Source organism: Lineus longissimus, chromosome 4 (assembly GCF_910592395.1).
Source record: "Lineus longissimus chromosome 4, tnLinLong1.2, whole genome shotgun sequence".
Classification (NCBI taxonomy): Eukaryota; Metazoa; Nemertea; class Pilidiophora; order Heteronemertea; family Lineidae; genus Lineus; species Lineus longissimus.
The window spans coordinates 23,155,324-23,178,973 of record NC_088311.1 but is presented as its reverse complement, the minus strand read 5'-3'; the positions used below and the strand labels follow the sequence as shown (position 1 = coordinate 23,178,973).

The window sequence follows — 23,650 nt, the reverse complement described above, 5'->3', positions numbered from 1 at the left end:
TTAAAACTGTCACATCAAGCATTGTGCGTGACTTCAAATATGGTAGTTAGAACCATACCCATGTCCATGGCATAGTTGGCCAGCATCAGGACACTTTGCAATGCATACAGCTGCAGTCTCAATGGGCTTATGAAGCAGCAAGCATATACTTGGGTCCAAGTATGGATCTCAATATCATATCCTTGGCAAAGGACACAAGAGCTGCAATCTGCTCTCTAGAAAAGACAATCAAGACAAGCATGGTATACTTTGGTTCAAGTATGGTGCTCAAAACATATAGGAGGACTACATCAGGACCCTTTGTAATGGATACAGAGTTACAGCCTAAATGTTGGGTCCAAGTATGGTACAGGAAGTGATAGAATCGGGACACTCTGAAATAGCTACATGTAGAGCTGCAGTCTCAATGCGCTTATGAAGCAACAAGCATGTTCTACTTGGGTCCAAGTGTTGTACTCAATATCACATCCCTCTGCATGCCCTGAACCTAACTGTCCCTGATTTGTAGACATGCTGTTGTTGTGAAATGAAGGAAAGAACTAAAAAAAACACCACTTACATGTATCTACTTTAATTCATTTTATTACAAAACATACAAAAGAAAGCTGTTTTCCATTTGAATTGGATCAACATAACAAATGAATCTAAATGAACACAGACTGTCTCCTTAATTTGGTCATTTCTTCAGATGCTTTTAACTATCAACAAGATTGTGGGAACACATACCTAGCTTTTTATTTTTACTCGGGTGATACTTCAGTGGTTGGTTATTGAAAGAAAACACCATAGCAAAAGTTTAAAGTGAGCCAATATGTTTTTGATCATAGCTATAACCTGAAGTGAATTCGAATTGCAAGCAACTCATTCATTCCAACACCAATTAATTCTCATTTGGTTAACTGGGAACCAGCCCCAGATAAATTATGGACTACAAAATTATATAAACTCTTTCAAAGCTAATACATTTACAACAATTCAACCCTTCCATTAAAATTCATCATGACATCACCAATATCTTTCCAAACCCAGGGAGAAGCCCAGGCTTCCCATTTCTGGTCATGGACAAATCAAAAATGTGCATTAATATGGACCTACTTTTCAATAAATTTGTGGCTTCTTGAAATGACTTTTTACTGATCTGGTATTGGATCGTCTTACAACAGCAACAGTCACCACAGAGGATCACCACAAGAGCACTCTGCAACCGAACCAGGATTCAGATCTACGATACTTGGGATTCATCACGCAATGTCTAGTCCTCAGAAACGTCATGGAATGTCTTTGAATTGTTGGAATGTTCTGCTTGAATTCACCACTCATCATCAGCTGGGTAAGCCTGGTCTGTGTTTCCTACGCTGTCCGGTTGATGGTCCCCTTGCTGATCGACTGTGGGAAGCGCAATCATTATCCCCTTAGCTTTCTTACTGTCAGACTGGGAGTCAACGGACTGAAAGGCAACGAAGAGATGACATTGTCAGCTGGAATCCAACAAGGTTGTAATCATCATCATATTCGGCTTTGTGGTCTATTTGGGTTTGTGCTGCGTAATGCCTCAGAGCTTGACGAACGGAGAACACGAAGACTGCAGTCAGAATAACTTAACATCAGCATTTACTTCAAGTGATGTCACAAAGAAATTATGACACCCAAGATGCCCCTTTACAAATTTGAGAGGTGTACTGCTTAAAAAGATAAGTGAGATACTACATGTAGTTACAACGACAGGCTTGTAATCAGGAGGTCGTGGCTGTGTCACACCTTTTCATTACAGTCAACATAAAAAACAAACTTGACCTTGGCCGGTTTTGTATTAGTTTGAGTAGAACGAACAAGCAACTGATGACTTACTTGGTTTTCCGATAGGCTGCCTTCTTGAAGTATAGGGGAAATGGCAGGGGAGACACCATCTTGTTTCTCAGTTACATGCACTTCAAGAGGCTGCGTGAAAAACAAATTGTGACAGTTGAAGCTATATGCAATTTTGCTAAGTATCATGTTTTCTGGTAGAATGGTCAACATCTTCCTTGGAGAACTTCAATACTATCACTATCAGTTGGGGATAGAGTTCTGGTGATGTGTTGTTTACCGACATAAGATGAGTAGATTAGTATTTCATCCCAAGGCATCTGACATACCTGCATCAAATCAGCTTCCTGCCTTGCAATCTTTTCCATCATATTCTGAGCACGTTCGCGTTGTCTGTTTAGTTCCATAATCTGCCGCCGGATGTCATCCTTGTCGCTAACCAGACTCTCGACGCTCTGCAAGGTGTCACAACTTCTAGGGGTGTCCCCTACTGTAATTTCTGGCTCTTCGTTTTTCAGATCCTTCCTCGTTGAGAGGCTGTCTACCTTGGCAGAGGAATGTTTGGAACTTTCTGGACTAAAACAGAAAATTTATAACAAGTTAGCTTTGACTTGATCCTCATGGACTGTACACAGATATTTTGCAGTGCAGTGTTCAAGGTATATGTCTTCACAGGTGCAACAGACTTTGAGAGAGTTTACATGTATCGTATCAAAGAACCTCACCTCTCTGAGGTGCTGACACCAAAGGCCGAGTTAAGATCCTGAAGGTGCTTCATCCTGGCTTGGGCTCGTTTGTGTTCGGCACTGAGCTCAGCAATCTGGCTGGCAATATCGTAGGTTCGTCCTGGACCATGAGTCGTCATCGCCGGCGCTGAGCCAGACTGTATCAGTGACACTGGTTTGGTCACATTCACAGTGTGCTTGGCATCCAATTGTGGGCCAGGTTCTTCCCTAACAGGTAGTTCTCTGGCATCTGAAGAAGTAGTGACATAAAGATACATGAAATATGGCTGAAGAGGCACCACTAGCTTCCAAATACAGACAGCAACTGCAGACTAAAGCCTGACTTAATGAATAGGATGAACCTAAATGAATAAGTGATATATTTGATCAAATTATAGAGCACATACTTCAGAAGAGGCTACTGGGGGATATACTCGAGACATTTCCAAGTGGTGCAACTATGGAAACAGGTTGAGGAAGAGAGAACCTATACTAAAGAAGGCAGTCAAGTTTAAAGGAACATAGCCTTGGTATTTGCAGGGCAGTTAACCACAGAATTATCATTAACAAAATTGCATGAAGCCTAATAAGCCATTGCACCTATTTGGCAGCCATGCTCATGTCTTTGAGTACATCTCATCACAAATAATAGATCAGAAGCTTACGTTTGTTGCTGTCCCTTTGTCTTGGCGGTGATAACATCACTGCAGGTTGAACATTGTGAACATGGGCCGGGATGGCAGTGGCGATGTTAGGAGCAGCGTGATGAGGGGGCTCATCATGGGGTGATCTCATTGGTTCTGTAGCGAAAGTAGGCCATCTATGTAAAGGCAAGACCTTCAGAAGATACTGCGTTCACAAGTGGTTCTATCAGCCAACACAAGTGACAACAGTTAGATAGGTTCACAAAGAAAACCAGAGGCCTTCGCAGATGCCCTGGTTTGGATGAAGACCAACACTGCACCAGAGGGTAGAACAGTCCACTTACCACGCATCCTGGCTGTATAAGTTTCATTTGATGGAGGTAGTGGCCTCTCAACAGGCTTGGGCACAAAATTCTCCCCGAACACCCTGGCTTGTAGTTGTTGGATTTGTTCAGCACTCGCTCTCTTGAACATGTCAAACTCGGAATGTAGTTGGAAGAAATCTTCTCGGCAAGATATCAGTTCCTGGAGTAAAAAGGAATTAGATGAAAAAAAATTCCATTCTAAGTCAGAATTGAACTGGATATGATTGCCCTGGATTCATCATTCCTGGTCATACGCGTCAATCCTTATTGGGGCCACTTCCAGCAAAGCATAGAAGGAGAAGCTTAGACAGCTTTTAACTAGTGATCAAGTCAATGGAATTGGGCTTAATTTACGTGGCAGTTTTTGTATCCTGCACCAACAGACTTCGCCATCAGTGAACCATGGCACATCAGCTGTTTCCAAACAAGAACTCGTAGCAATACTCACAGATGTAAGTGCATCGATCAACTGTCTGAAATGGCTGACCTCATCTGAAAGTTGTTCCCGCAGGGTCTTCTCACTCTGTAGACGAAGCTCACTCTGGAGATAAACAATCCTAATGAAATCATGCAAGTTCATAATGCATTGCAAGTTTACTGCAAATGTTTTCTGTTATCCTAAGCACTATCCATCCACGGGAACAAAGTGCACCAACAAACAACATATTATGACTGCTAAAGGACATTACAACTGAATTGATTGTTACCTCTCGCAAGAAATGGGTTAAACGTGTGACCGCGTCCACCAAGGCTAACGTATAGCCCGAGAAGGTATTGGAATGTTGTTTATCAGCCGTTGGCACCTCCTTGCCCCTCTGTCGCTCGAACTCGGCAATTTCATTCTCGAGATTCCCCAGCACCTGAAATACAGCGTTACATGTAGAGACACATGACAGTGCAGTCAATGACAAGTAACGACTGATGATTTTATTCAGGAATGCATGATTGGTTAATCATGTTGTACATGTAAGGGCAACTGTGGTTGGATGAGAAAAGCTTACGACTCATGGCATCTTCAACACGCAAGCTTTTTTAGATTTGATGACAACCAACATGTTTTCTATAACGCTTTCTCGTGTTTACAAGTAATTTTGGATTATTTTATGCCAGTTTCTAGAGGATTATAAGGTGTTGAGTGGCAGCTTCCAAGTGTACTACTGCAACCATTAGTGGTCCTTCGTATGAAGCTGCCCAGAACCGAACCCACAACATCTCAACAATGAAACAGACTCTATCACTATGCCCAGAAATCTTTGGTAGCTTGACCTACTTTTCTGAGGTCTTTCATCTGCTTGACTGGGGGTGTCTTGCCACTAGATTGATTACTCTCCACATTCTCTTTGTCGACATGTTTGGTCCTCCTGACTTTCAGCGAGTCATTGATTGCTGTGTGCATGTCTAAATGTAGCATCGCTGAGTGAGGAAGGACACAATGGTTTCATTAGCATTTTCTTAGAATTTCAAAACAAATTCTGAAACTTGGCATTAATATTGCATAAAAGGTGAATATTCTACATGATCTGGGTAAAATTAGGCAGCTCATTCTTATGATTTTTATGACTTGTTTCCCAATTTTCAACTTTCATTTACCAGCTCTAGGCAGATGGGACTCATCAGCTTCGATGTCAAATTTAAGGACCAGGGGGCCTATATGAAGTCTATCGAAGTAGGCAGGGTCCAGCCTCAGTGACGTAGGTCAAGGACCCTATGCAAGTCAGCATGTTTAATAGACAAGTACCGTCAGATTTTGTTGGTGTTCTTTGTGCAGCCATTGCTGCCTGTTGCTGTTCAGCTGCCAGTAGCTCCCTGAATCGGTTCAGGTCCATCCTCGGTTGAAAGTTCAGCGACCCCAACTCTTCATCGGAGGGCAGACCTAAAAAATGTGCTAACATGTGTTTAAAGCTTACTTACAAAAGTAAATATTTGATTTCCATAGCGGTTAGATGTCCAAACAGATGAGTGTTTTTACAGGCTGATGCAAGACTCTCAAGTTGATGAGAAGTCACAGCCCAAATAATCACTCAAAGACACACTTGGGATTCAGGTATTTGTCTGCGTTAGATAAACTCAGACTGACAGGAAAACTTACTCTCTGAAAAAAGATCTTTTTCTTCGTTTAAAGCATTTTTGTCCATGACACTCTCACTCAGTTGTTCCAGTTGGCTAGTGTTCAACTCTGGTTTCCTGGGTAGATTATCGTAGTAGCCAAAGGCAGAGTCCTCTTGAGCAGGAGCAACAGTGACATTGGGAAATCCAGTATAGCGCTGAAACAAAAGAAAAACCCCATGAATTATGTTTTTTAACTTGTTTATATTCTAAATACTGGTGCAATCTACAGGATAGAAAAACTCCTAACAAATGTTTTTAAATTTCAGATCATAGTTTGCAACTTGCAGGTTCAAGAATATATGATTTTCATTCAAATGGACAAACTGACAAGTACACGAGACAGCAATAATGAGTGCATCACTTGTGACTCTCTGAAGCTGGGTAGCTAATTCTAGAAGCGTTCAGAGCCTGAATGGGCCTCCCAGCTGAAAATCATGTTACATGATGTATACCCTTGACAACTTACCACAGGGTTATCACCAAACATATCCTGCACCATGGCCAATGCTTTATCAGATTTCATCAGGACGTCTTCAAACTGAAAAGAAAAACAGAACAATTATGAATGAGCAAGGGCTATCAACTCATGTTTGCAGTTTGACACTAAAATTAGAGGAAGAAGGGCAATGAAAATACAGATTCCTACCTCCCCTTTATCATGCAGCACCTCCTTCAAGATAGCGAGCTGACGTTTCTCATTAGGTGTTGGCGATCGCGTCTCCCTGTTCTTCAGGACTGAAATAAGAGAGGGTTGTAAGGTGGTACCTTGGCCTTAAACCTGCCTGCAGTGCAGAAAGTTTGCAGGTTTATAGTTTTGAATCCCTATACGTTGTACCAAAAACTCGAAGTATGAGTTTTTGGTTGTACACAGTATTGTTATTATAAACCTAACAGTGTAACTTATCAATCAGCTCAATTCTTGGCTGAGATCAACAATTCAAATCGATAAGAAACAACTTCACTATTTACCTCTAGCCATTACTCGATCTTGCAAATCACCTTTAACTTTTTCTAAATTTTTCGAGCGATGAGCTTCTTTTCTTCTGGCCTGAGGAGAAAATGTTATACATCTTACATGTATGATTTTTGTAATATGTTACAGAGGCTTAGGCCCAAATCAACATGCCCGCATGACAGGTAATATGTGAGTAGAACTAAATGTCTACTATTCGAAGTCAAGGTTGTCAGCAGCTACAATCTACTGTCAAACTCAAGTAAAGGGTCATACTCACATAAGCAATCTTAGTTAAGTTTTTTGAAAGGGTATTTATTCTACTTACTATTTCTTCCGGACTGGACTTGAAATCCTCCAAATTATTGACTGTGCCCTAAAATAAATTCCATTGATTAATATTGCATTATCTGTTTCCAGTTAACACATTGGAAACACCATGCCTATTTTACCAATATATTACTGTTATTATTGATCTAGATGACGGAATATCACAATCACCCACTGTTTTGGAACTAACCATATCTTTTGAGTCCTTGTTGACCCTTACTAGGCCTAACTAGTAACTACCCTGATGCTCAACTTACATCCCAGGCAGGTTTTTTCCTCAGAGCTTTCTTGTGTCTCACTCCAACAGTCGAAGGATGGGGAAACTTTTGTCGGGCAGATCTTGTGGTGAAGGACATCTTGGGTTTGGACCAATCAAAGAAAACTTTGAAAAAGACAAGACATTCCTTTATCATGTTATTGGCACAGATTCCAAAATATGAATTAAAGTTTTTAAACAAAAATTCTATTGAACTCTACGAAGGTCACATGACAATGTTATACCACGCTTAAAAAAACTTCAGTACTGGATATGCCGATGCTGATGATGAAGTTCTTAAGTGTTGTTTCTGGCAACAAATATTTTTCCAGTGGATGGTACAACATCCGATGGACGACGATGCATGAATTTATTGAAAGTCAAAGAAAGACATGAAGAATGATAATTCATCATTGCCAAAACTAATCTCATCACATTACTTTAAAAAAGAAGCTTTATTTGGTTATCAGCTTATAGTTATAGTTGTACTTATTTAACACACCCGAAGAAGAAGATGATCGATTGAGCGATTAAGGCGTTATTGGTGAAATATTTGACCACAAATCCATAAATTCTGTGAAAACCCGCTTCACGGCCAACTCTGTTTGTTGATCCCTCACCACGCGATACGGTTTCATAGACTGGTATTAAAATAAATAGCAAAGAAAGTGCGCAATTATAAGTTTTGATATTCTAAGCACAGTACTTTTAGTACATGTTTTATTTATTTAAAACAAAATTTTGAATGTATATGTAAATTTTATGAAAATTGTATCCACTTTTGCAATCATCGACGAAGGGTACAGTCGAAGAAAGGTCAAGGTCAGCGAAAATGGCAGCGGCAACGAATAAACGTGTTGTTTACGTCGGTTAGTAAATCGATCAAAATACAATTAAAAACGACATAATATGCCTAGTCTATTCTATACATGCTCTCAGTGTACTTGTCATCCATTAGAGGTGTTCGTTACAGGAATGATGATTAAAATTCCAAAGAAAACCGACTTGTTTTCGTGTTGCATTTCAGTAAATTTGTGTGTTTTCGGACAGGTGACTGCGGTGTTCTATTCTCGGATGAAAGCCATTCATCAAGCTTTGTCTCTGTTAATTCCAGGGGGGTTGGCTGAAGAAGTAGAGGCAAAGATTCTGCATGCGGCCTTCATTCCTTTTGGAGACATCACTGACATTCAGATCCCATTAGATTATGAGACTGGTGAGTACTGAGTCAGAGATGAGATGAGTAGGCCTATCCGCACCAGTGAAGGGCTGGAGCATCCTAGGCGGTGTAGCACTGCATTTTTCACACCAAAAGGGGCGCTTTGGCCGAAGTTAGAAAAATGAGAACTCTTTAGAATCTGCCGATAACTTCTACAATTTCTAACCCTATCCAATCCTGCAGCCGAGGTACACATGTGCGGCTTGTCTTGAAACTTGTGTGGCCGTGGGGTGGTTGCTCTTTCCAGCAGACATGGCAGAAATTCCTCTTGAACACAAAATCTCTACTCTTGGAAACTGCCCCATTTCTGTGATAAGATTATGCTGAGATAGTACATGTTTATGTCATTTGCTTTTCCTACATTTTAGAAAAACACAGAGGCTTTGCCTTCATTGAATTTGAACTACCAGAAGATGCTGCAGCAGCTATTGACAATATGGTGAGTGGCTATTAAAACAGTGTTGCACTGAACAGGTTTGGTCCATCCATACTAATTTTTCTGGTTCCAACGTCTCTGCAGCATGGTCTCTATAGGCTTCTTATAGAGAGAAATTGATCTCACCTGGTCAAAAAAGATAACCTCTCTTGCAATAACATTTAAGACTTTCGGAGAGCAGAAAGGTTCATACAGTAGCATAGGCCAAGGAGGGTCTTGTTTTCATAGAAATATCCTCTATTCATTTTATATATCCTCTGTTTATTTTCCATGCCAGAATGACAGTGAGCTGTTCGGGCGGACCATCAGAACTAACCTAGCCAAACCCATGAAGATCAAAGAGGGCTCCATGAAACCAGGTAAATTTTTAGTATCAAAGTCTTGTATAGTGCGAAAACTTTTGTTCATACCAGTGTCTGTTGATATTCTGGTCAACCTTTTCAGCAAGTTTCTTATTTCTCATTTGTGATTTCATTTAAGTGTGGTCGGATGATCAGTGGCTGAAGGAGCATGCTGGTGAGACGTTGAACAAGAACAAAGGTGTGGAGGGTGAGGAGGAGACTGGGAAGAGGACAACAGAAGATACAGACACGGTGAGTAGAACTTGGAGAGATTGGCTTTGCCGGGCACTGGAAACTGCCTGATTTTGACGAGCATTTTATTTCCCCCAACTTGATGAATAAGTTTTGATGAGTTGACTGTGATAACAGAAATTTTCGTTGCTTTAAATTTCAGACTGGTCAACCTGCAATGAAGAAGTCGCGTGGGAACCCGCAAGTTTATTTTGATATCAAAATAGGGAAGAAAGATGTTGGTAGAATTGTCTGTGAACTAAGGGCAGATGTTGTTCCTGTCACAGTAGGTATGTGGTGCAAGTCTGTTTCTTTGCGGTTTAATGTAGTTCAAATACATAGACTGGCCTGGTTTATAAAGTCAGTGGTTGACTTGAATTCCCCTTAGCCCCGAGTTTGGCTTAAGGAATTGAACCCGAGGCGGAGGACCTTGGTTGAGTTACCAAGACACTCTCGGGTGGAGCTAAAATACAGTCCAAACCCGAGCCGACAGGCGAGGGTTTGGACGAAATTTTAGCTCCACCCGAGAGTGTCTTGGTAACTCAACCAAGGTCCGAAGCCGAGGGTTCAATTTCTATTCTAAAATACCTCAAACTTAAAAAGATAGGCCACGAAATAACTTGAATATGTGCGAATTTGGCAAATTCCATCCATCGCCTGCCCGGAGCGCCGGTAGCGCCGTTGTTTACATTATGTTACGGCAGCGCGTATAGGAAGTCCGGATCGGCTCGCACAAGTGACGCTAAAATCCGCGCAAATGGGCTATTTGGAGCGTTTTTCTCAGCAAATATGTGTAGTGCTCATTAAAAAACTTAGGGTGGTTGATGCTTCCTTGGCTGATTTGTGTTTGAAGCAGTGTTTTGAGAGCCTCAAACTTCTGAAGTGAGCTGTGTGCATGGTTCCACATTTTTGTGCAACCCGAGGGAACTTTGGTAGAGCATCTTGGTTGCGTGTCCAAAACACTCCACTCTCAGAACGAGGCTTATGCATTTTCCATTTAAAAGTTGACTTTACGGTACCAAGGTATTTTAGAATTTCTGGTTGAACGAGAAAATAGTCTTTCTTCTCACAGAAGTGCTGATTGGAATACTGTAGTATTTCCATATTTCTTAATGATATTGAAAATTATTTTAAATCCATATGTACCAGTAAAGCATATAGACTACTCTTTATACTAATTCATGATCGCAGTGAACTTTCAAATTGTAGATCTACTGACTCTTTAAGTGAATATTTTTGCCTTTGGTTTTTTCAGAAAATTTCCGATGTCTGTGCACAAATGAAAAAGGCTTCGGATACGAGGGAAGCAGTTTCCATCGAATCATCCCTCAATTTGTATCCTTTTAAACATTCAGTGCTGATTCTCAAAACAAGTGTAAATCTGATAAAAAGACAGATTCCTGTTAAGAACGTGAAGAGTTCCTATTCTGATTTCAGATCTAGCAAATTCAAAGGATTCTTTGAAATTTGCCTGATCTGAAAGAGGCCACAGTCTTCTCAAATGGGACCCCTCAATATAAGCCTACTGTTTTGTCTTCCTTAACCATTTTATAGATGTTGCAAGGGGGAGACTTCACAAATCATAACGGCACAGGTGGCAAATCAATATACGGGAAAAAATTTAAAGATGAAAATTTTGTTTTAAAACACACAGCTCCGGGTAAGGACTTACTTTCATGGAACATTTTTGTTTGTGGCATCAGCTATTGTAAACTACGATAGTTTTTTCCTCTGATTGTTACCTCAGAGGAGTGTGGTTTTATGTATTGTGTTCCATAATTCATTCTTACCAAGTGTTTCTTTAATTTTCTCTAGATGGCAGCACTGTTCACGAATGATCAAATTGATTACAGACTGGCATAACTGCCTCAGCTATGTCTTCTGAGGTTAAATTAAAACTTGTCTGTTAGCTTATGTAGTTCACTTGTAAGAAGATGGCAGCACCCTACTGTGGGTGATTGATAGATATCCGTGGACATATATCTCGACCCCCTGCACTTTTCACATGCAGGAAGGTGAAAAATGGACAAGGTCTCTGATGCTGCCTGTCAACTGTTCTGATAGAAATTTAAATGCAAATTGACATGATACCAAAGTTCATTAGTGGCTTTGTTATCGAATGTTCAAGACATGACCATGCAGGCTGTACTCAGATGACCTGGTCAGACAGCCTTATAAAATTGTGCACATTGGACTTGGGTATGACCACCACAAATAATCCGGCCAAGATCTGATTGCAAAACTGGCCATACCAATCGAGATAATAGGAGAGTGAAATTCATGTAGTGTGGTATCGATGTCAATTTTAATCCAAAATTTAAATTTACTTGGGCTATCAAGTAACCTTTAAATTATCCGTTATCCTATCTAAAGATTAATTGTGTAAATTGACAATTGTGTCATGATATACTTTGGCCACAAATTGCTCGACTTTTAGAAAACAAATTGAACTTTTCAAAATCAATGGTTGTTGCTCAAAATAGGACATATGACTTTAGAAAGATCCATTAAATCAAAACGGGCATTTAAAAAGTAAGCTCTTCTTGCTATAGATCAGTTCAAATATTGTCAGGCACACATCCAGGTTGGAGTTTTGTTGCTCACAGCGATTAACAATTTTTCGATTCATGTCAAAATTTATCATCTGGATTGGCCTGAAGTGGCACTCTATTGTCTCTAGATTCCAAAATGAGGGCCCCCCAGTCCCGCCTTAACCTTGGTGAACCCCCTGAGAAAAGTCCTGAATCCTCCCTAGATGTGTTTGCAACATGTCCACAGTGAATGTGACTGACTGTACATGTGTCGGTATATAACATTGACACGGTGTGAGGGAGTGCATAACAATGTCAGAACCCCACAAGCTCACGTTATCATTGTGATATATGATTTCATGTTTTTATCAATCAACAAGGCTAGGAATTGTTCAAGTTTGTCATTGATCTGAAGTGGCAGAGGTCATGCCACCCACAAGATTATCAATCCTGTCAATGTGATCATTACACTTTTGATGATTGTTTAAGTATCGTCTGATCTATCCACTTTGGTTACCTAAACTTGAAAATGATAAGAAAGGTCACAATGGACATTATTTTTAAAGCCAAATCATTAATTTCGAATTTGGTGAAGGAGAAATGCAAATACATGTACATTTTTCATGTCAACCCAAAGTTTTTTGAATGACCCCTGTCTGGGGCGTGTCCAGGGGTCCAGAATTCCCTTGCCCGTTTACTGCATAGATGGGTATCCTGCAGACTACATAATCTGATAGTTAGATGTAGATTGACAGGTCTGGTAAATCATTTTGAAAGTATATATCATCAATATCTTGTTTTATGATTTTGTTTCTAATTTCAGGCACCTTATCTATGGCCAACTCCGGTCCAGACACCAATGGCTCACAGTTCTTTATATGCACAGAAAAAACTGATTGGTGAGTTATTATCGTTGGTATTGTGAGTAAGGAGAGATCCCTGTCAGCGACTCTGTGTAACTGTAATCTGACCCACCAGGCTCCAGCCTATAGTCTCCCTTTAACATACAACAGTTGAGATACAGTTTCAGACATTGTGTTTCATTGACCAGCTGCTAAACTGTTTGTTTCTTTAAGGTTGGATGGGAAACATGTCGTGTTTGGTCGCGTGACTGAAGGCATGAATGTCGTAAGAGCAATGGAGGTAAGAACTGTAAGAAAACAGGCCCTTTTGCAAAATATAAGTCAAAAAATGAAAACAAATTAAAGAAAGATCAACGAAAGTTCTTAAATAGCAAGGTACAGCAGTCTCAAAATGCTTTACATTTACTCCCCAGCCTAATCCAGAAGATGCAGAGACAATTCTGTAAAAGCAAGGAGCACTCTATTTCAGGCCAGTTGAGAGTATACAGAGTGGCACTGGCCGGGCATCATATCAATAACCTTCCGATGACGAGTCGGAATCCCTTCCAGTCGTCCTCCTCTATACTATTAGTGGTGACAGGAAACTTATAGCCTACTGAAGAAACATTCACTCGTTGTTTGCATAAACTTTCATTTCTTTGCAGAATGTTGGTTCAAAATCTGGAAAAACAAGTCAAAAGGTTACGATATCCGACTGTGGTGAATTAGTGTGACATTCGTAATTTGGTGACTCTTCGACAAATGTAGCTGGACATTCTATATAACCATATTGCCAGGATGAACAACGACGTCTTGAATTCATATGTAGACTGTCTGTCACTCTCCGAAGTGTCCGATCCAGCTTCTGGTGTACTCAGCACCAAGTCTTAAGCTCAGGGATGGGCTTGCATTTTGGCTCCACCCCCTGGTCTCGATTTTAGAACAGAGACTCGCCAGTCACGGAATACAATTGTGGAGCCGGAATTTCTTTAGCCATGTCCAAAACCACCTTGCAAAGGCTAGCAAAGATTATAATTGAGATCAGAATAGTATGATGCTACGTGTGGTGGCACATGGTGGTGACCATGGTCACTATCCCCCAACTACCTAAACCCGAAGTTGTCCCTTTAAGCATTTAAACTTCATGACATAGACTTTATGTGTCCATTTAAACAAGCTGGGCTTCTGTAGTTACTGGTACTGCTCTGCATGGTCCTTCAACACCACTGCTCTAGTGTTTGGACAAGTCACTTGTGGTTTGTATTGGGTCAATGGTTTGTTTTCCACTCAGGATAGCTGCTCGAGTGCTGGTTGTATTTACTTCAAGTGGCTCCAGAGCATTTGCCTATTGTTTACTCAAGATGACTGATACAAATGTATGAACCCGTTGTTCAATAAAATATTTTCATCCGAATTATCCTTTGTTGGGTACAGGGAGGTGTTTGTGTTTAATAGGTTAAAGTGGACTTCTCCCTACATTCTGGTTGTGATTTTGACCTCGTAAAACTATATTAATAGTGATAAGGATGATTTGCTCGTATGTCTTTTGCCCAGCATTCTTGCTAAAATCTGCTATCAAAGGCTGTAATTATGATTAGTGATGAAAAATCACAACTTTTTACTCACAATGTTAAATAACTCTTTTTATTAAGAGTGGTTGTGAAATGGTCCAAAAAGAAGTAAGGACCATGAGCCCAATTGTTTGGTCGGGAGGAAAACTGTCCTACCCTAAGCCAAAATGTTTCATGCAGTCACAACCTCGTGGCCATGTGGATGACTGTCAGAACGAGAGCTCAAAATCATAATTCCCAGGATCACTTGGACAACCTATTTCAGCAGGACCATGCATTGATGGTTGTCCGGACCAGAGCTCATGACCATGACTGTCACAACCTGAGCTCATGCACTTGTACATGTCCATGACTGTCAACCTCAGCTGTTCATGCATGTCCTTGACTGTCACAACCTGAGCTCATGCACCAGGACATGGCCATGACTGTCACAACCTGAGCTCATGCACTTGTACATGTCCATGACTGTCAGCCTCAGCTGCTCATGTACCTGTCCATGACTGTCACAACCTGAGCTCATGCACCAGGACATGGCCACGACTGTCACAACCTGAGCTCATGCACTTGTACATGTCCATGACTCAGCCTCAGCTGCTCATGTACCTGTCCATGACTGTCACAACCTGAGCTCATGCACCAGGACCTGGCCACGACTGTCACAACCTGAGCTCTTGCACCAGGACATGGCCATGAATGTCACAATCTGAGCGCAAAAGACGTATCAGCGTGGATGACTGTCACAATCTGAGCGCAAAAGACGTATCAACGTGGATGACACTAACAACCTTAGACGAAATAACGTATTAAGACTATGTTATTGACTGTCACAATTCTTTGAAGCACGTGGATCTTGAAAACCACCCATTGTTGGAGATTACACTATGTCATTCATATTTATCGAGTTCAAAGTTCATCAAGGCACGTTGTTCGCATTGTAGAGGTTGCGTTAAAGTTTGCAATGGCGTGGGCCGGGTGTGTGGTTCCAATGAAAGGGAAAATTGATCTGTATGTCTGTCGTCATGGCCTGTTCGCAAAAGATGGATCTTTTAATCTCATTTTGTTTACCAGACAACAAAGTTTGGACAGTGAAGACAGCCTTAGTTTCACCATGACTCGTCTGGTTGAGTGCCCCGGGCTGCCCGGAGTCATCAATAGGTCGGCTTTGAAGTTCGACATAGACTCCCTGGGCTGTCCATTTCGTCATCCTCCGAGTCATACTGTCTAACATTTAGGGCCGTGATGGACGATGCCGATCCACTGCGCAGAGTGTAGCTTCGGCTCGACGCAGTATCCTGGGTGGTTGTTCTTCGGACAAGAGTGTTCCGGCTGCGACATTGTCCTCGGGTTGTAGTGCTAGTGGCAATCACTAGCCTCGGCCGCAGAGGTCCATCTTTCGTCATCCTTGCACCGCGGGGCGAGATAAGACTGCTTCTGGAGTGTTGTTTAGGATGACTGTGGACTACCACGGGAGGCTACTGGTACTGTAATACATGTATAATAAATTCAAATTCAAAGCAGTTTATTGAGCCAGATGAATACTACATTCATATAGGTTTGGAAAATACAATAAACTGGTGCGGGATAGAGAGAAGATGCAGAGGAAAGCAAAACAGGCAGGGATCTGTCTCAGGAAATGTACCCTGACCATCAGCGTGCGGAGGTGACGTGACTACAAATGATAATAAAAAAAGCGTTAGAATCTACTAGAAGCGCTAGAAATCATATAACACTAACAGCAAAATAAATGCGTTATAAAATATGTATAATACAAAAGATGAAACAGTGGAATGGAAGCAAGCACGATGTGGAAAAGTATTGACAACATCTATTAAATTGAAGTTTTGATTTTGATGGAAAGCTATGTAGAGGCTTCATAAATACTAATATGAATAATTATGTGAACGTTCGGAAGACACCTGATTTCATTGATCGCTGGCATGCTTCACATCGTACGATCGACCACAAATAAACCCGGAGACCGCCTTTGCATTGGTTCAACCAATCAGATATCGTCTGCTCGAACAGCCTGGCACTCAGGCAAATTACAACACGATCTCAACACGCTTACCGAGGTTGGGAGAAGCTATTAGCATCTGTAAAAAGTAGGCCACTGGTATCATTCTTAGCAGGGTCTTTTGTCCATTTGGCTGCCCCTGCACAAAAGCCCTGAATTGAGCACCGCCGTCTGCTGCGCTCTAACAATTGGCCTTCAGGTCTAACAGCATTTGGTGGGATATCATTCTCAGAGGTAAGTTGTGTACTTTCGGGATTACCCGATTATCGTCTCCGCTCATTAGGAATATCATTATGTGAACAGTGTGATTTGGATATGCGCGTGTGTTTGTACCACCACTTTATATCGAACAGGGACTATTGCTGCTATGGTTCGTACCGTGCAGATATACGGACTGCTGACGTTGAAACCAGTCCTTCGGTTTATTTATTTGACTGCTGACGTTGAAACCATTCCCTCGGCTTCTTAAGTTGACTGCTGACGTTGAAACCATTCCCTCGGTTTATTTATTTGACTGCTGACGTTGAAACCATTCCCTCGGTTATTTATTTGACTGCTGACGTTGAAACCATTCCCTCGGTTTATTTATTTGACTGCTGACGTTGAAACCATTCCTTTGGTTTATTTATTTGACTGCTGACGTTGAAACCATACCTTCTGTTTACATATATTTATTTGACTGCTGACGTTGAAACCATACATTCTGTTTACATACATGTATATTTATTTGACTGCTGACGTTGAAACCATACCTTCTGTTTACATATATTTATTTGACTGTTGACGTTGAAACCATTCCTTCTGTTCACATATATTTATTTGACTGCTGACCACCGATTATTTATTCACTTGACGGCTGCTCTGGTATTAACAGTGACTACTTTCAGTAGGCAATTTACATTGCAGCATATCTCGTATTTTCCGTCTGATAAAATTCGTTTGCGACTATTGATTTTTTAAATGTCATTACAAAACACCTGGCTGATACCGATATTGAAACTGGTATATAGCCGTGGTCTGTGTATTCGATGATAAACCAGCAGTCATTAAATTAAAGTCACAGACGCGTTTTCCAGAGAAGATATTATTGCTGGCAAGATGTCCTGATCTGCTGGCTCCCGGGTAGCTGCCCACGAATTCTTTACCGTTCTTTCATAGCAGACGGCTCATGCTGAGCTGCAGCCGTTGCCCCAGGCTGATTTTCAATGATGGCCTTTTGTGACCCGCGTATGTTAGCACTAGCGTTCCCGAATTGAAAATTTGATCTTGGTTTTGAGTCGTGCCGACAGGCTCTTTGAAGACTGTGTTGACCGAGCAGTACACTCCGGACGCAGTGGACCGGCCTCGTCCCTCACCCTCACGAATAGGATGACGAAATAGACTGCCCCGGGTGTCTACAGAGGGGCGGAACGGGTTAAATATTTTTCTCTCGTCATCATTCTACGCTGATGTAGCCGGACCGTAAACTTTCATTCTAATGATGCTAACCTTATCCATAACCCTCATGATAACTTGTTATTCCTTCCGGGAAAAAAGGTTAGGACGTGGCCCATAAGCCAAAAGTCGCGAATAAAGGTAGAATATTAATACAAACTGGTTCACTGCGCGTGCAATATAAATCATACGGTAGCAAGTATGTATAAAACCTATATATACCAATAACAATAATTGCCTTGCAAAACAATGTACAGTGAATTGCCAAGGTGTACCGCACACCTGTCCATTAAATCACCTTCAGCCTTTACATAATACCAGGGCACCAGGATAGTATGAGTTTTCCAACAATTCCCGGGCAATTTCACCTGAACTCGATATAAAACGCCAACCCGAGTTCACCATCGTTTGCCTGGGCAGATTAATTTTTCAGTTTTTGACTCAGGGTAGCTCCCCACATGCAAGGCGAGCATGCTCATGATCGGTCATACACTGCCGATCATCTACAGCTGAGTAAGGTGTATTGAAAGCTGCGCCCGGTTTTGCAGGTGAACTACAGGTACAGATATTACACTCCTGCGCAGTGATTGGTAATAACAGAATGAACAGACGTGAGCAATAAGTATTTGAACGCAGACACTGCTTTAGTATAACGTCGTCGTTGCGTCCTTCGCCAACCTTATGACGTCTGGCAGCGTTAGTGAACTATGTAATACTTCACTGCTACTTGCAAAGGAACTCACGTAAAGCTATATATATGTATAATCTACAGAACTGAGTTGCTGCCACCTCAAACATTGCAGCTGTACAGAGACTTAATATAGGTTAATGTATGGATATTATATACTGGTGCCAGGATGATAGTGGTAGCTTCATCGAATTGACGTCCCAGACGGTGATTATATCGATAAAGCGATGTTTTGTCATGAATTAATCTACCATATCACGAATGCCAGGGTCATCGGTATGCTCCTCCCCTCGCACACATCACCCATATACTCGGTAAGTGAAAAAGGCTGTTGCATATCACCGTATCGACATGCACTCATGACAATTACGAAATAATTGGGTCATTGTAATGTTTGAATACACAACGTACTGCATGTCTATTATCTTTATCCCATTATGATTACCATTTGAACCCGGCCAATGCCGGTGTGCAAGGGATAGTAGTCCTAGGGCTGATAGTCCGTGTAACAATAGCCCGCATTGCTAAATGTTTTGGTTAGGGTTAGCGGTACAATAGATCATGCTGCTTAATTGGTCAAATACAATGCTACCGGACTATGACTCCAGGGGGACTATATCCACGCCATTATAAGTAGAACCCATTGTGTTGAATAGTATCATCAAATAGTATCGTATTGAAATTCTTTGAAAACCACTCCCTGCAATCCATGATAGCAAGAGATCTTGGAGGTCAAGAGGTTATTGCCCAGGACGACTTTACCTTATTATTACTGGGATACCTCAGGATGAAGTTGAACAGTGATCCATCAAGCGCTAAAATAACTGCACAAAATGAATAAAAATCTATGGTATGTGTATCAAAATATGTGTGTACATGTATCCATATACACATACAGCCTGGATGTCTACTGGCAAATCAGTGTTGACCCTATTGTACGCGCTGGGTTTGTCCCGTTGTCTATTTCTGGTAATTGCAGAATTGAAAGCATAAAGAACATGCTAAATGATCACATGGTCATCATGCATGTGAGCATCCTGAAGTTCAGGGTCATTCACTGGGCACTTATTATGACCGGACTTACGTGTGCGAGGAGCATACGACTGGCATGGTATTCGAGTATGACATGTTGGAAAGACAGACACAACTTGTCCACATTTGTTACTTGCGTTACGCAGACCCCTGATTTATAGATCACCTAGCTCATGATATCGACTCTAGGGACCACTTACCCGGGGAAATGATGGCTATGGTTTTGTCTATATGATCATGTAATAGACAATTTAGTATCGATTCTTGGAGGACTTGAGTTTCCATCATGATTATATATACTCCGCGTGCCATCTGAAGCCTTCGAGACAAGAGGCCCCAATGCCTGGCACTCAGCTGCATTACATATATACGATCCGCTTGCGCGCCATCGCATAGATGGGGATTATGTAACCCAGAAACAAGAGGCCAATGACCAGCCACTCGGCTGGCGGGAATGAGTTGGCAGGCATACAATTGCATTGTTGTTGTAGGGGAATATTGTCACTCAAACAATACTTGCTTTATATACTACCGGCTCAACCGGTGTAGAAGTAGGAAACGTCTCTGTGGAAAACGTCCCATTGTATTCTGACGACGGATTAGGGTATAAAGTTCTATAGAGGCCATGATCGACAATATTTCATAGATTAAAGCTTACAATAGAATCCTTTATTCCCCGGACAATCTATCATGGCATTTCAAACTTCTCTTTCGCGCAAAAACTATTGACGGCACATCAGGCCTAGGCGACGTCATAAATCTTATTCTCAACAATTAATGACGCAACGACCGTGGCTTCTGCAAACCGGGGCATGTTTGCACCATTTACTGGTTTTCCAAAATGGAACACCTTCGCAACCTAACTTTCTCCGATTTCTTTCTCTTAGCACAGACATTGTTCAAAGGTACAAACGCATCCGCCGTTAAAGTGTAGTCGGCACTGGATCAGGCTGCTCAAAACAACACCCATGCCTTTGCAGCAAAGGGAAGTTGATTTCAACACTCCAAAGCGGTGGATCACCCCCTTAGTTTCGGCAGGACTTGCTGTGTATTTTCATGTAGATTTTTCATTCTTTCAGGTCGGGCAAAGACGGTCGAAATGAAACGCAAGACAGAGGCAGCCAATGGTCGCTCCGCCGTCAAGAGCAACGGGAACGCACCAGACGTCCTCGAAACCACAATGAAGGGCTACAACAGTGGATTCCAATTGTTCCACATGACCATCGTTCCCGTGTTTCTGATAGCATTCACACCCAACATGGTGATTCTTCTCTGGTACACTGCAGTGCACACCGATGGAAGTTTCATGGAGTTGGGCAGGTACTTCCAGAGGGAAGGCGTCATCCCTGGGATGGTCAAGATTTGGAGTGGAATTCAGATCGTTTCCATGTTTTCTCTTTCCGTTGTCATAGGATACAGCACGTTTGCGTTGCTTCTCATGAAATTTGTACCCGGGCGAACCTTCAAGGGACCCGTTACCCCTAAAGGTAACACCCCTGTCTATAAAGACAACGGCTTCGCTTGCTATATCATCTCTATGACGGCCTTTTCGCTCTTAACAGTCGCTCTGAAACAATATGGCTACTCCACGTCTATAGTCTACGACAAATTCGATGAGATTCTAGCAACGCTTTGCGTTTTCAGTTTAGTGTTCTGTCTGATGCTGTACATCAAGGGAATCAACTGGCCAACAACAACAGACTCCGGGTCCTCTGGAAACTTCATATTCGACTATTACTGGGGTACGGAACTCTACCCGAGGATATTCGGATTCGACGTGAAGACTTTCACCAACTGTCGCTTCGGGATGACTGTCTGGCCGCTCCTGGTAGCAGTTCACGCGATAAAAAGTTATGAACTCTACGGATTTGTGGACAGTATGTTCGTGTCTGCGCTGCTGCAGTTCCTCTATATGACAAAGTTCTTCTGGTGGGAGGCAGGCTACATGTGGACCATCGATATCATGCTGGACAGAGCTGGGTACTATATCTGCTGGGGTTGTTTGGTGTACGTTCCAGGGCTTTACGCCTCTCCGAGTCTGTACCTGGTCAACCACCCTGTCCAGCTTGGCCTCCCGCTCACCGTCTTCCTTCTCGTTGGCGGCGCCTTAAGCATCTACGTCAACTACTGGGCAGATGAACAGAAACAACACGTGAGGAAATCAAACGGAGACTGCCTCGTTTGGGGAGCCAAGCCGGACATCATTCGCGCCTCCTATGTTTTGGAAAATGGAGAGAAACGCGAGAGCATTCTTTTGGCGTCAGGGTTTTGGGGTGTTGCTCGACATTTCCATTATCTGCCCGAGTGGATGCTTTCATTCGCCTGGTCTGTCCCTGCACTTTTCAATAACATCATGCCCTATATCTATTTCCTCTGGCTTGTCATTCTCTTGACTCACCGCAGCTTCAGGGACGACGAGAAATGTGGAAAGAAATATGGGAAATTCTGGACGGAGTACCGCCAACGAGTGCCTTATCGAGTCATACCAGGCATATTTTAAACGACTATGCGAGTATGATGGACTTGCAAAATGACTTTTGAAACGACTTGTACAATGACAGTAACAGTTTCCATTGGTCACTTACCTCAAGCACGTGTTCTGGACTTCCAATCAGGTATTCACCAATCAGAGGACAGCCACCTACAATGCTCATTCGGACATTGGGCTCACAAGGCTTCTGATTGGCTATACCTTAGCGGAAGTCCCAAATTCTTGATTGACGAAAATGGTACGAACGTACTGTTGTTAGTATCTTTTGCAGTGTGATCGAGAATTCGTATGTCACCTTGGAGAGTCTTGGAAAGCATCTACATAGATTCACCAATCAAAGACCGTTTCTGAACATTCAATTTAAGCTAGTTATCATACTCAGCAAGCCAACATGCTCAATTTGGGAACAGCATATTGGCAACACGTTGTCCGATGGTGCATATTGTCATGTTCCGGCTTAGCCACGATTTCCTAATAATTAACCAACCGGTTTTACATTGGTGAAAGTAGGGTATAATTGATGAGGTCGTAGCATAGCACAAAATGACCGCAGAATGTGCAGGCAGTGATACGTTTGCGTATAAATACGTTCTGAGCTGGAATATGTACTAGTGTCACTGTTATCGTGAAAGTTATGTAGAGCTGTTACACGGTGCTGTTTTTTTTAATATACATGTACAAATGTACAGCGTACATCTGCTGTTCGTCTGTGAAAATGTGCCGGCTGACCATTAATGTAAAAACACGTCATAATATGCAATACATGGAAGAGTTTATTACATAGGCTGCTCTTATTATCATTAGGCTGTGCAAACATGCCAATATCGTGATATTGTCATTACTTATGCAATATCGTAATATAATTGTCATACATGACATGTAACACCTCCTTCTTTATTTGAAAGTCGTCTGCATGCATATGGCGAGATGCTACTAGTTGTTCTCGGCCCCTTATAACGCGCCGCGCAAACGAGCGATTTTAGTCGCTGCGACCTGCGCTGGAGCTACGACAACATGACGAATGATTGCAATTTACGCTGAAAAATTGGCGGCCACATTCCAGCCACAATCGTCATGGTGTCGTGGCTCAGTCGCAGGTCGCAGCGACTATATCGACGCTCTTGTTTGCGTTGATATGTTGAGTCATGATAAGGTCGGGTTCGCAGCTTACAGTAGTTAGGAGTCTGTCACCAATGAGCTTATTTGAGATCACAACCTTATTTTGTACGATCGTCATCTAAGGCTTTGGTCTGCCAAGCCGTGGAGCTTAATCCGTCGTTATGAAGAATAGTCAGGACTAATTCTCCAGGGGGCTATACTGACCTGCTACACCGCCCTACAACATTCGCGGTGTAGTGAGCTTTGCAAACACCACAGCTTTACATAACACGAACAAATCGACTTTCTATTAACCATGGCAACTGGATTATCCGCAACGGCTGTCGTGCGTTGCCATGGTGATGGTTACATAATGTGACAGCTGTCATCGTATAGTGAGTATCCTGAGGAAATCGGGGGTTAATGTTCGCTTCTCGATCCTGCCCTGTGTGCAGGACGGGAGAAGTGAACATTAACCCCTGATTTCCTTAGGATGTATAAAAGTGAGAGACGAGAATGGCATCCAAATCCGAAACGA

At 42.1% G+C, this 23,650-nt stretch overlaps 3 protein-coding genes across 3 annotated transcripts; 2 read left to right on the top strand and 1 right to left on the bottom strand.

Annotated features, from left to right (window-relative positions):
- Nucleotides 1-564: 564 nt before the first annotated feature.
- Nucleotides 565-7,781, bottom strand: LOC135486908 (spindle and centriole-associated protein 1-like). Its single transcript, XM_064770077.1, has 17 exons — nucleotides 7,690-7,781; nucleotides 7,189-7,313; nucleotides 6,930-6,977; nucleotides 6,619-6,697; nucleotides 6,296-6,384; nucleotides 6,116-6,187; nucleotides 5,630-5,804; nucleotides 5,279-5,413; nucleotides 4,811-4,953; nucleotides 4,248-4,400; nucleotides 3,989-4,081; nucleotides 3,520-3,700; nucleotides 3,197-3,331; nucleotides 2,532-2,781; nucleotides 2,136-2,382; nucleotides 1,849-1,938; nucleotides 565-1,447 (listed from the first exon to the last, which is right to left on the bottom strand). Exons 2-17 carry the CDS (start codon nucleotides 7,285-7,287, stop codon nucleotides 1,310-1,312), a joined length of 2,127 nt encoding a protein of 708 aa, XP_064626147.1. The 5' UTR covers nucleotides 7,288-7,313; nucleotides 7,690-7,781; the 3' UTR covers nucleotides 565-1,309.
- Nucleotides 7,782-7,976: 195 nt separating this feature from the next.
- On the top strand, nucleotides 7,977-14,201 carry LOC135486909 (peptidyl-prolyl cis-trans isomerase E-like). Its single transcript, XM_064770078.1, has 11 exons — nucleotides 7,977-8,056; nucleotides 8,302-8,400; nucleotides 8,772-8,842; nucleotides 9,117-9,198; nucleotides 9,320-9,432; nucleotides 9,575-9,701; nucleotides 10,667-10,746; nucleotides 10,966-11,071; nucleotides 12,766-12,841; nucleotides 13,019-13,085; nucleotides 13,450-14,201. The coding sequence occupies exons 1-11, from the start codon at nucleotides 8,020-8,022 to the stop codon at nucleotides 13,516-13,518; spliced, it is 927 nt and encodes a 308-aa protein (XP_064626148.1). The 5' UTR covers nucleotides 7,977-8,019; the 3' UTR covers nucleotides 13,519-14,201.
- Nucleotides 14,202-16,443: 2,242 nt separating this feature from the next.
- LOC135486924 (uncharacterized) lies at nucleotides 16,444-22,890 on the top strand. Its single transcript, XM_064770103.1, has 2 exons — nucleotides 16,444-16,603; nucleotides 20,603-22,890. Exon 2 carries the CDS (start codon nucleotides 20,623-20,625, stop codon nucleotides 22,021-22,023), a length of 1,401 nt encoding a protein of 466 aa, XP_064626173.1. The 5' UTR covers nucleotides 16,444-16,603; nucleotides 20,603-20,622; the 3' UTR covers nucleotides 22,024-22,890.
- Nucleotides 22,891-23,650: the final 760 nt, after the last annotated feature.

Bases quoted from the DNA above. Each gene is read 5' to 3' on its own strand.
- LOC135486908 (XM_064770077.1), bottom strand. From the start codon at position 7,287: ATGTCCTTCACCACAAGATCTGCCCGACAAAAGTTTCCCCATCCTTCG. The intron at 6,978-7,188 runs GTAAGTTGAGCA...AATTTATTTTAG, and splicing joins GGAAAAAACCTGCCTGGGAT to GGCACAGTCAATAATTTGGA. The intron at 4,401-4,810 runs GTAGGTCAAGCT...GCTGTATTTCAG, and splicing joins AGATGAAAGACCTCAGAAAA to GTGCTGGGGAATCTCGAGAA.
- LOC135486909 (XM_064770078.1), top strand. From the start codon at position 8,020: ATGGCAGCGGCAACGAATAAACGTGTTGTTTACGTCG. The intron at 9,433-9,574 runs GTGAGTAGAACT...TTTAAATTTCAG, and splicing joins CAACAGAAGATACAGACACG to ACTGGTCAACCTGCAATGAA. The intron at 13,086-13,449 runs GTAAGAACTGTA...ATTTCTTTGCAG, and splicing joins ATGTCGTAAGAGCAATGGAG to AATGTTGGTTCAAAATCTGG.
- LOC135486924 (XM_064770103.1), top strand. From the start codon at position 20,623: ATGAAACGCAAGACAGAGGCAGCCAATGGTCGCTCCGCCGTCAAGAGC.